Consider the following 13163-nt stretch of genomic DNA (forward strand, 5'->3'; position numbering starts at 1 on the left):
CCATTATAGTGAATTGGGCCAGAGGGGACTTCCAGCAGCACGGTGGGCTAGTGTTAGCACAGTTCTGGCAGGCCCTTCCCCCACCGGAACAGCCTGCCGGACCCTGCTGCCGCAAATGCAAAAGTAGACTTATAGGAACGTTGATGCGGTCACCTAAATCATTGTTTGCCAGCAGCAGATCATGGTGTCTAACCAGCCTCTGCTGCTGGCAAACAATGATTCTGTATGGGGATGAACAATGGCATTAGTGATTGCTCCTCATACTACGGAGGAGAGCGCTGCATGTAAATGCAGCCTTCTCCTCCACTGACAAGCAGGCGATTGTCTTGCCTTAAAGGGGTTGTCCAAGTTATGTAAATAAAAAATAATAATAAAGCACTGTAAATCTGATAGTCAGCAATATATACATAAACTAAGCATGTTTTAGGGGAAAAAAAATATATACTTACTCATGTACTTAGTTCTCTTCTGGCCCTTTGTTGACATGCATTTGCAGAGCTGTGTGGGCGTGTAACAACAATCTATGACGTTTTCCTCATTAATATTTGGGAGTGTCAACAAAGACTCCCTTTACCCTCCCCCTACTCTGCAAAAGGAGTGTATGAAATTATTGCTCTTTCTCCAGTCTGATTGCTGGGATACTCATGTTGTATGTGTGGGACAACAAGTTCCAGCTGTACAGTACAATGACATTGCTGATACACACAGGATCTCCCCCCTACCTGTTCTTGTGCAATGAATGGCAGACACTTCCTCACAGCCAGCAGAAGAGTAGAGAGGAGAGAACTCCAGTCTTTGTCAGCTCTGTGTCTGCAGGGAGAGGAGGGAGGGAAGATCCTGTGCACAGCATTGATCTCTTCACTGCCTGGAGAAGAGGAAACTCTGCAGCTGCTCAGTACCTGAGGCAGAGCCTCCAGCCCTGAGTATGTGCTGCTTATGGTAGAAGGGGTTAAACCAGTATAAGGGGAGACACAGGGCAGCCAGCTCAGCCAGCAGATTGGGCAGTGCAGGGGGTGTGGTGTTCAGTGCACACAGGCAGACCTGCTCCTCCTGCTCCCTCAGACTTGCACATGGAAGGAAAGAAGCTGACATCACAGGTCATGTGACGCTCGGCTAACTAGGAGAACAAGGCCACTGTAGATGAAGAAAGTGAATTGAAAACCCCTTACATTAGAAACTTACAGAGAACAAAAAAAAACTTGGATAACCCCTTTTTGGTCTATGTAAACTTCAATTACATTGTAAACCCTTTTATAGAATTCAGTGGCTGAATAAGCTTGAACCGTGCCAACTATTTTTGTAAACCAGACATGTGCCCAATGCAGTTGTCATTTTCCCTCCCCCGCTCCTTTTGAGATCTGTTTTGATTTTGATAATATTTCATACATTCACAATTATTGTGCACAAATAATGACCTTTAAATCATTTTAACAATGCTGAAGTGTGCCTGTGATATTGTTGGAAGGCCCATGGAATATACTGTTACCAGGTTATATCTGATTGCACTGACCTTCCTCCAGAATAGCTTGGGTCGGGGGGCTGTGGACACTTTAGCAGCTTTGCCTTCCTCTTCTGAGGCTGTGATCTGTGTTGGGACATCAGAGGATTTGGGGTCCTGAATTAATACCTGTTCTGGGGGCGACTTCTCTGAGTTTACAGACACAGACACAACAGACTGTTCTAGCACATCCTACAACAAAGATTAGTGGTTAGTAAAGAGTGTTTAGTACAAGAGTATTAAATATATCAACAGACAGGCATTAGAGGAATACTATTAATACTGTTAAATAACTTGTATCTATCATAGGCTGTAATATCTGTGTCACAGAGGCCACTGTTACTAATAACTGGTGCCTGGCTCTTTTTGATATGACACATAATGACTGGAGAACGGGGCAGGAACTGAGCAATGATTGTTTAATAATCAGGCACAGCAGTGTGATATATGATTGTGTCCTCACATAATAGTGGCTGCCAGCGCAGGCTCTGAATACATAGTGACAGCCCCAGATAATAATCAGGCCATTTATAAAACTGAATGTATACACAAAACACAACATATGCATCATGTCCCAAAAATCCTTCATGAATTCATAATACACAAGCTAGTCATCATAACCTAATACACCACATACAATAAATCAGAGGTGGTGGTCAGGGTTAGCACGGTTATGTAGACTACCAGAATCGTTGTATATATTACACAGTAAAGCCGAACGCACACGGCCGTGTTTCATGGCCGTGAGCGGTCCGTGGTCACCCGGCCTGGATTCCTGCTGAGGGCAGGAGCACACGGCGTCCTTGGTTGCTATGATGCCGTGCGCTTCATGCCGCCGCTGCACTACATTAATACACTGGTATGATCTATACGAGTGTATGACTGTAGTGCAGCGGCGGCATGAACCGCACCGCGTCATAGCAACCAAAGACGCCGTGTGCTCCTGCCCTCAGCAGGAATCCAGGCCGGGTGACCACGGACCGCTCACGGCTGTGTGCATTCGGCTTAACCCTCCTACGGTAAATCTCACCACCGTCTGTGAAAGTAGTTTTTGGGTTACAATGGCAATATTTCTTTAATTCTCTTGCTTATATAGCGCTGATATAGACCACAGTGCTTTACAGACACTGTCATCACCCACTGTCCCTAGTAGGGCTCACAATCTAGACTCCCTACAGTGTGTCTTTGGTGTGTTGGAGAAAACCAGAGTACCCAGAGTAAACCCACGCAGAACTACAGACTCCGTGTAGATGTTCCCCCTAGGGCTCATGCACACGGCCGGGCAACAGCCTGTATTGTGGCCCGCAAACAGTGGGTCCGCAATATCTGTGCACCGGTCGTGTGCTCACAGCATCAGAATGCGGACCCATTCATTTGAATAAGTCTGCAATCTGGAGATTGCGGTGTGGAACGGAGACCTCCGCACCACAAAAAATAGAACATGTTCTATATCTTATGGTTCGGATGGATCACGGACCCATTCCAGTTTACTGGGTCTGGATCCATCTTCAGAATCCACAAATTGCGGTCCCCAATGCACGTAACGGCCGAGCAACGGCCGTGTGCATGAGTCCTTAGGGCTCATGCACACGACAGTATGGCTTTTTTAGTGTTTAGTCTATTTTTTATGGATCCTTTGTTCCGTTTTTTGTTTCCGTTGGGTTTCCGTTTCCGTTCCGTTTTTCCGTATGCCATATACAGTATACAGTAATTACATAGAAAAAATTGGGTTGGGCTTAACATTTTCAATAGGTGGTTCAGCAAAAACGGAACGGATACGGAAGACATATGGATGCATTTCCGTATGTGTTCCTTTTTTTTGCGGACCCATTGACTTGAATGGAGCCAAGCACCGTGATTTGCGGACAAGAATAGGACATGTTCTATCTTTTCACGGTAAGGAAATACGGAAATACTGAAACAGAATGCACACGGAGACACCAGTTTTTTTTTTGCTGAACCATTGAAATGAATGGTTCAATATATGTACCGCATACTGAACTAAAAAAACGGCCAGTATACTGAACGCAAAATACTGTTGTGTGCATGAGCCCTTAGTCAGATTTGATCCTAAGATCCCAGCTCTGCAAGGTCACCGGGCTATCCTTGTGTACAAGCTGTGTACAGATGTGTCATGAAAATGTAAATACTGTTTTGTGTATACCTTCAATTTTATTGCATGTTTTTTTATTAGGAATATGATGAACATTACATAAGGCCTCATACACATGATTGTATGTGTTTTTGGGTGACAGAGCCACACAATTCGGATACCAGCTGTGTGTATGTTGCATTTTTTTCGGTCCCAATAGAAGAAATATCTATTCTTGTCCAAAAATGGACAAGAATAAGACATGTTCTATAGTTTGCAGGACAGACACATGGAAGCAGACAGCACACCGCATGCTGTGTGGATTTTATGTGGCACCATATAAATGAATGGGTTGGATCAGAGCTACGGTCGTGGACATGAGGCCTAAGCTAAAGACAGCATTGTTTGTAGGTATTATTTATCAAATACATCTCACATAATATTTGGCACGAATACATACCGGCATGTAGCCCTACATGTATCCAAATAAGGATGGTTACTGCCCATTATGCATTAATTAGGGAAAGTTATTAAACGTATAATGTAGTCAATCACATGGACTTACTTTGCTGCCGCTTGTATTCTGCTCCTCTTTTTTTGACTGTGAAGGAAATAAATATACATTTTTCATGTAATTAACTGAATTGAATGTTTCTGGTACATAAACATGCATTATAAGTGAATATACCGGTAATTGTTATGATTAATTAGCTAATGTTAGCGATAATGTTATTACAGATTATAGATGAAGGTTTCTAATCATTTTATAGAGAGGAACATGACATAGCAATACATTTTAGGACACACTGTTAGAGATTGATACAATAAATGTAGCAATTTTGTTAGTTAGTTTTAAACTTAAAAAATGTCAAGCATTCTGAAAATCACTGAGGCTTGAGGTCCTTTGTGCCTCACTGCCTGTATTATCCTTATAACCCGCATTGAGGGATACTGGTCAGCTGACCGCTGTAGCTGTGTTATATTTTCCAAAGAACCTCAGTCTGATTACTATCGATGTCAACTTTCATTTCACCAGTTGTAGAACTTAAAAGTACTTTTTAGAATGGGTTAAATTTATAACAAATTTCTGTTCACAGCGAAATGCATCAAAATGTCCTGACATTTATTGTATTGGTTGTTACGGTTACAGGACACCAAATATGTACTGGATATATAGTTCATTGGTTTGTGATTTTATTCTATTTTCTTTGTCATCATTTCAATTAGAGATGAGTGAATTTCCTCTTATGAAATTCGTTCACACTTTGTTGGTAAAAAGTGAATTTCGTTATGGATTCTGTTACCACGGACCATAACGCAGTTCTGTGACGGAATGCATAACGGAATACCTTTAGAGGCATTTTGTTATAATAGAAGTCTATAGGCTGCAAAGCGGATCCGTTCCGCCCTTAGACTTCTATTATGACGGAATGAATAACGGATGCATTCCATCATAGAATTGCGTTATGGTCTGTGGTAACGGAATCCATAACGCAATTCACCTTATACCAACAAACGAAGTGTGAACGAATTTCAAAATATTAAATTTGCTCATCTCTAATTTACATGTCTTTTTTATGCTTTTTAGTCCCATAATGAACTCTCTGTTTTTACTATTTGCCATTGAAGACAATTTTAGTTTTTTTTCTCTCCACTTTCCAAGAGCCAAAACTTTTTTATTTTTCCATTGATAAAGCCATAGGAGGACGTTTTTTCAGAATGAGTGGGTGTGATGTTTTTTTTAATGGCACCATTTCATGTTCATTATAAATAATGTATCATGAAATGTGTATCATGTAAAAAAAAAAAAAATTACTTGTGGAGTGGAATAGAGTGAAAAAAAAAACACAATTCTGTCATTGTTTTTTAGTTTTGCTTCTACGGCCATCGCTATAAAAAATAGCTTGACAACCTTATCTGTGAGTCAGTTCTGATTACGGTGACATTTTCATAGATTTTGATATGTTTTACTTTTAAAAGAGTAAGACCCTTTATTTTAAAAAAATTGCTTTGTGCCATCATATTCTTACACACAATGGGGCGTTTTAGACACCAGTCTTTATAAAGCCGTAAACTGGCGGTGTATCTGCCAAAGTTATGAAGAGGCGCCGGCCTCTCCATAACTTTGGCGCATCCAGCGCCATTTCTTAATGTAAGACAGCTTCTGCGCGGTCTTACATTTAGATCTTTTTCTATGGCCCTTCCCCACCCACAATTTTAGACCTAGCGGAAGCGGGGTGAAGTTGCAGATAGTGGCGCAACTGACTGTTGTGCCGCTATCTGCACCTGAAATACTCCTAATTTAGGTGTATTTCAGCATAGTAAATGCCCCCTAAGATTGCAGGTCTGGGAGCCTTCAGTAGGCCCTTGACTGGCATGACAATTAATCGCCATCCCATGATTACTTTGAAGGGACCGATCAGGGGACAGAGGGAATCTGTTAAGCTTGCTTTTTATAAATATGTCCCAGGGAGTTAGGGCATATCTAAAGAGCAGGATAGCCCTGGGGGGCCTCTGTTTGGAGCTGGTTACTACATAAAGATGATCTCAACATTGATGGCATATCAATAGGATATATGTAGAATAAATAAAGTCTCCAGGTTCAGGTTCACAATAATGACGATGAAGGGGAGGGGGAGGGTTGAATGGAGAACAGTTAGATCAGGGGTTGTGATAGGCAAGCCTAAAAATTTGTTTTTAGGGGGCCCCTAAAACTGTGGATGTTTTGAATTAACCTTATTACTTAGGGTAGGGCATTCCAGAGAACTGGTGCAGCTCAGGACAAGGCCTCATGCACACGACCATATTTTGTTTCCGTGTCCGATCCGTTTTTTTTGCGGATAGGATGCGGACCCATTAATTTCAATGCTGTCCGCATCAGTATGTCCGTTCCTCCGCCCAAAAAATTGTGCATGTCCTATTTTTTTCTAGTTTGCGGAAAAGGATAGGCATTATTACAATGCATCCGCACAAAAAAACGGATCCGCAAAAAAAACTGATGCCATACGGAACGTCATCCATTTTTTTTGCGGATCCTCAATTTGCGGACCGCAAAACCCATACGGTCGTGTGCATGTAGCCTGAATCTTGAAGACAGGAGTGAGAAGTTTGGAAGGGTTATGAAGGATGTCAGTCGTAAATCATTTGCAGAGCATAGAACACAGGTGAAGTGGTAGAACGAGATAAGAGAGGAGATGTGTGTGTGTGGGGGGGGGGGGGGGGGGGGTGCAGCACTGTGGAGAGCTTTGTGGGTGAGAATGGGGCAACCAGTGCAATGACTGGCACCGGATGGAGGCTTTGGAGTAGCGGTTAGACAGATAGATGAGCATGGCTGATGCATTCAGGATAGATTGGAATATTTAGTGAGGGGGAGACCAATTAATAATGAGTTACAGTAATTGAGACGGGAATGGATCGGGTCATGATGAAAGTTTCCACAATAAGAAAGAGGCGGATTCTAGAGATGTTTTTGAGGAATAGGCGCATGTGCGGGCAAGAATATAGTGGGTGAAGGAAAGATCAGTGTCACCGAGACAATGGGCATGCTGACTAGGCGTTATGGTAGTGCCACACACTGAGAGGAAGATATTGGGTTTGGGTAGATTGGCAGATGGAGAAAACATGAGTAGTTAAGTTTTTGAAAGATTAACTTTCAGATATTAGTTGTTATTCATTACAGTATTGATAGAATATGCAATAAATGTATGATAGGTATAGGTCTCAACTCTGGATAATGTATAATAGCTAAAGGGGTTATTTTGGAAAAGATAACAATGACTTATCCTCAGGATAGACCATCAATATCACATCAGCGGAGGTTCGTATGCCAGCATCCCCACCAATCAGCTGTTTCAGGAAGCCACTGCACTCATCGAAGCTATGGTGAGCGATGCAGGCTCCTGGCAGCTTTCCAAGGACACCGCCATACATGATATAGTGGCAGTGCTTGGGATTGAAGCTCAGCTCCATTGACTTAGCTGCAACTAGGCCATAGATTCAAATTTCCTAAATTCAAACAAGTAAATATGCGACAAGCTATGCATATAAAAAACTATACATTATAAATATGTAATATTTTCATATTTTGAAGTTGGTCATGTCGTTGCATTTCTTTTGCCTCCTTACAAAAACTGACAACTCTATGACTCCGACTACACTGCCCTGCTCTCATTAACGTAGATATTGGTTAAACAGCCATGGTCAGAGGTGACAGGGGTGAATGTCCAGGTGTTCGCCAGAATATACATATATATCGGGTTGTGGGAAAGAACAGGTTAAAATTAAAATTAAGTCCAGCAATACTTATGGAAATATATCATGTACAACTTGTGATTTTTTAAAGTTTTTTTTCAAATTTTTGAAACTTATTAAAGAGTTTTTCCTGATTATTGTAACAAACAATTTCTCTTCAGTTTGATGATAGATTCCTTATCATAGACCTTATCACACAGATAGACCCAGTATCTCCCTCTCTAGACAAAGGCCTCTGCAGAAGTGTCTAATAAACAAAGCGAAGACTTCATTTTTTAGCCTCTGGGCAGACCTCCTAATGATGTTGAAGCCCAACATCTGACCAGCAATTAGTTTGTATTAGAAGACACAGAACTTCCAGTGTGAGTTTATGTAGATAAGATGCTTGTCGTCAACATGGTGAGGTTCATTAGTATAATGAATACTAACATGGTAAATGATCATATATATGGGGCTGGGGTCATGAACTTAGTGAATTAGTGAATGACCCAGAAACACTGCTTTACAGATGTTTAATTGTGGGGACCCCAAAAGTCCTTCCACCCAAGAGAGATGTCACCATCTGTTGTAAGTCAGTGTTTCCTAATATGCTCTACAAACCTTCTGCTTAAACAATCTGCTAAGTGTCCCAGACTTGGGACTCTCCGACTTCTTCAGGGTTTTGGCCTCCGTATCGGAGGTTTGGTGCACGGTACTCTTGTGTTTTTCCTTTTTTGAAGATGATTTCCTGAAACCTCCATTTTCTTTTTTCTTTTGGCAAGAGGTGGAGAAGGACACATTGGTTACTTTTTATTCTTTCAGACATCTCAGGGGTCACTTATTTGGACATATTAACAATGATTCACTGGCCAAAAACATTTTCAAAAAGGTTGGATCATTGATGGAATAAAGCTAGGTGACTTTTGCAGTCAGGATCCTGTACATTACCTTTTGGGACAGTGTTGATACGATCATCCATTTCATATGTGAAGGATTATGGGTATAAATTTAGGCTCTGTATAAGTAGAGCAAAAGACCAAAAAACTCAACCTGTATTCTGTATGATCTGCTTAAGACCCTTGGATCTTCACACCATGTGCCTGTGTGGCCGATGTGTCTCTTGTCTTGCTGCAGCCCTTTCCATAGCAGAGTTAGTGTTGCTACATCTTAAAGGAACTTGCCTGTCTCAGCTGATGAGTGCTCCACCTATGGAATATCACTTCTGATTATATATACCTGCATTATAGGTTTACTCTTGGGTGGATATTTGGCTTGGCTATATTACCTTGTCAAAACCCAAGGTTTGTTGTAAGGTCAGACTATGACACATAGGCAGCCACTTCCAAGAGGTGGCGCTGGTGAGATGGCTCTTTTTCTTAGGAGATACGTGTTTGCATATTGGTTTCCCATGGAGTTTTGCCAATAAGTCTCCATACAGGACTGGTTTCTTTAAAGGGAACCAGTCTTCAACTTTATGCTGACCTTATTGAGGGCATAGCATAGTGACAGATGAACTGATTTCAGCAGTGTTTCACTCATGAGCTAAAAGTAAGCGGTTGCGAGAACCAGCATCATAATTATCGATCACGATCAACTGTTTGAAGAAGACGCAGCACTTACTGGAGCAATGCCACATTGCCTAGGAAGTGGTCTAGGCTCTCGTGGAGTGCTGCAGCCTCCTTCTATAGATGATCGACTGAGCTTCCGGGAGTCGGATCCCTGCTGATCTGATATTGATAAAGTATTCTGAGGATATGTAATCAATATCAAAAGCCCAGAGAGCCCCTTTAAATTATTCCAATCATCACCGTCCCTTTTCATATAATAATATTAGGTTATGTATGTCATGTCTGCTCATGAGGAAAACTGCCGTTCCTCTTTTGTTGGAAGTGTCTCTAGAAGGATCCTGACAGATGTAGATGTCTTTAATGCTTCTTGTCCAAACACTGGGCTTGGCATGCTTGCTTCAGCTCATGGGAAAACAAATAAGGTCTTTCCAGCAGGATACGCAAATGACGACAAGGCTGTATTAAAGGTTATAACTGCATTGTACTCATGTGCCATCAGCTCTCCGGTGTCCATCTGTCAATTCCTATTCCAGTATTGTTTATAATTATAAATCCAGCAGTTGTCTATGTCAAAATGGTTTAATGCCCAGCATGATCCATATCACTATATACAAGAAGACGTATAACTTAAACCAGCTGTACATATATAATTATAAACGGGAGATACCCAGGTTATACCAGCATGGTTGATATCACCATATACAAGAAGATGTATAGTTTATACCAGCTGTACATATAGAATTATATACAGAAGATTCCCAGGTTATATCAGCTGTACATATCACTATATACAAGAAGATGTATAACTTATACCAGCTGTACATATATAATTATATACAAGAGATACCCAGGTTATTGCAGCATGGACCATATCACTATATCTTAGCAGATGCATAACTGATATCAGCTGCACATACATAATTATATACATAAGATGCCCAGGTTATACCAGTATGGTCCATATCACTATATAGAAGAAGATGTATAACTTAAACCAGCTGTACATATATAATTATATATGGGAGATACTCAGGTTATACCAGCAAGGTCCATATCACCATATACAAGAAGATGTATAACGTATACCAGCTGTACATATATAATTCTGAAGATACACAGGTTATACCAGCATGGTCAATATTACTATATACAAGAAGATATATAACGTATACCAGCTGTACATATATACTTATATACAGAAGATGCCCAGGTTATACCAGCATGGTCATATTACTATATACAAGAAGATGTATAACTTATACCAGCTGTACATATATAATTATATACAGAAGATGCCCAGGTTATACCAGCATAGTCATATCACCATATACATTTATACACGGAAGTGTACAAGAAAACTGTGATAATGTCAGAGAATTGTTCTGTATGGATGTCCCATACCCAGATGGCAGTGGTGAGAATTAAGGTAATCTAATTTCTTACCTTGTCCTCCCCCTCGGTCTTCACTTCCTCTTCAGATTTCAGAACAGACTTGTTGGGTGTGACCTAAAAGTTTAAAATTTTTCATGAACCACAATTCATTGGCCAGGATTCACTAAGTCTGTAGATGGCATAGACAGGCTTAAGCTTATCACAGGGGCTCAGGGTGATGATAATCTGGTGCCAGGATAGACACTTTTTTCTGACTCTATACCAACTATTGTGTTGGCTTACTTTGAAACAGGATGTTATGCCACAATTGTAATGCAGTTTTGGAGCAAAATGGCGCATTTTAGGCCACACCGTCTTTCTAATGTAGCACAGCTTCGCATGTTAACCCCTCTTCTCATGCAAGCTGGAAGAAAGCATAGAAACTCTAGTGTCCCTAAATTAGGGCTCATGTACGCGACCGTATGTATTTTGTGGTCTGCAAAAAAACGGATCCGCAAAGAATACGGTTTACGTCCATGTGCATTCCGTATTTTGCAGAACGGAACAGCTGGCCCCTAATAAAACAGTACTATCCTTCTCAGTTAGGCGGACAATAATAGGACATGTTCTATTTGTTTGCGGAACGGACATACGGAAACAGAATGGTTCCGCATAAGGCTACATTCACACGACCGTATGTGTTTTGTGGTCCACCAAAAAAACGGATGACGTCTGCATGGCATCCGTTTTTTTGGCGGATCCATTGTAACAATGCCTATCCTTGTCTGCAACTGACAAGAATAGGACATGTTCTATTTTTTTTGCGGGCTATGGAACAGACATACGGATGCTGATAGCACATGGTGTGCTGTCCGCATTTTTTGCAGACCTATTGAAATGACTGGGTCTGCAAACTATCCGCAAAAAAAATAATAACGTAACGGACACGGAAACAAAATACGTTTGTGTGAATGTAGCCTAAGGGCTGCAAAAAAACAAAACAGAACGGACATGGAAACAAAATACATTCGTGTGCATGAGCCCTTGTGCAACTTTTTTTAACGATTTGAGATACGGACACATTTGTATTTCTGGACAGTCTCTTAACTAATGCCAGAAAAATGTAAAAATGGAACTTATTTTTTCAGCAGTTTGTTTGGTTCCTTTGGACACTTCAGACTCAATTATTGACTGTGGAGGTGTGGCATGTCTAAGGCTAATTTCACACTAGCGTTAATATTTTCCGGTACTAAGATCCATCATAGAGACTCAATACCGGAAAAAATTGCTTCCGTTTTGTCCCCATTCATTGTCAATAAAGACAAAACAGAAAGGAATGCTCCAAAATGCGTTTCATTCCATTCTCATACTGGAGAGCAAACCGCAGCATGCTGCAGTTTGCTTTCCGTCCTGGGATGCGGAGTAAGGATACTTTCACACTTGCGTTCAGAGCGGATCCGTCTCAGACGGATCCGCTCATATAATGCAGACGGTGGCTCCGTTCAGTACGGATCCGTCTGCATTATATTGTTAAAATATTTCTAAGTGTGAAAATAGCCTCAGACGGATCCGTCCAGACTTTCAATGTAAAGTGAATGGGGGACGGATCCGTTTGAAGATTGAGCCATAGTGTGTCATCTTCAAACGGATCCGTCCCCATTGACTTACATTGTAAGTCTGGACGGATCCGCGCGCCTCCGCACGGCCAGGCGGACACCCGAACGCTGCAAGCAGCGTTCAAGTGTCCGCCTGCTGAGCGGAGCGGAGGCTGAACGCTGCCAGACTGATGCATTCTGAGCGGATCCGCGTCCACTCAGAATGCATTAGGGCTGGACGGAAGCGTTCGGGTCCGCTTGCGAGCCCCTTCAAACGGAACTCACAAGCGGACACCCGAACGCTAGTGTGAAAGTAGCCTAAGGCGGATCAGTCATGACCCACAATGCAAATCAATGGGGACTGATCCGTTTTCTCTGACTCAATCTGACACAATAGAAAACGGATCCGTCCTCCATTGACTTTCAATGAAGTTTATGGCGAATCCGTCTTGGCTATGTTAAAGATAATACAACCGGATCCATTCATAACGGATCCAGATGGTTGTATTATCTGTAACGGAAGCGTTTTTGTGAACCCTGCCGGATCCAGCAAAAACCTAGTGTGAAAGTAGCCTAATGGCAGCATGACCATTTTACACATTTCCATTTTTAAACATGAATGGCATCAGCATTTAGTTGATATAGCAGCGCCTCTAGTGGACACACATGGTATCTTGTGTTTTTTTGAGACCAAGTTCACACTTCAGTTATTTCCATCAGTTATTTTGAGCCAAAGCCAGTAGTAAAGCCTACACCGAGATGAGGTATAATGGAAAGATGTGCATGTATTAAGTTTTTTCGACTCCTAG

General features: G+C 41.6%; 1 protein-coding gene across 10 annotated transcripts in view; it reads right to left on the minus strand.

Moving 5' to 3' along the window:
• Positions 1–13163, minus strand: part of BCAS1 (brain enriched myelin associated protein 1) — a 144841-nt gene that overhangs the window by 31132 nt on the left and 100546 nt on the right. For 5 of the 10 annotated variants that reach the window (XM_044298746.1, XM_044298745.1, XM_044298747.1 and 2 more), the window contains exons 6-9: positions 10832–10894; positions 8442–8591; positions 4156–4191; positions 1511–1690 (exon numbers count right to left, since the gene is read on the minus strand). In XM_044298746.1, the coding sequence (XP_044154681.1) occupies positions 1511–1690; positions 4156–4191; positions 8442–8591; positions 10832–10894 (429 nt within the window). The remainder of the gene's footprint in view (positions 1–1510; positions 1691–4155; positions 4192–8441; positions 8592–10831; positions 10895–13163) is intronic. The other 5 variants (XM_044298750.1, XM_044298748.1, XM_044298743.1 and 2 more) reach the window with 3 other exon arrangements.

This window comes from Bufo gargarizans, chromosome 6 (genome assembly GCF_014858855.1).
Source record: "Bufo gargarizans isolate SCDJY-AF-19 chromosome 6, ASM1485885v1, whole genome shotgun sequence".
Classification (NCBI taxonomy): domain Eukaryota; kingdom Metazoa; phylum Chordata; class Amphibia; order Anura; family Bufonidae; genus Bufo; species Bufo gargarizans.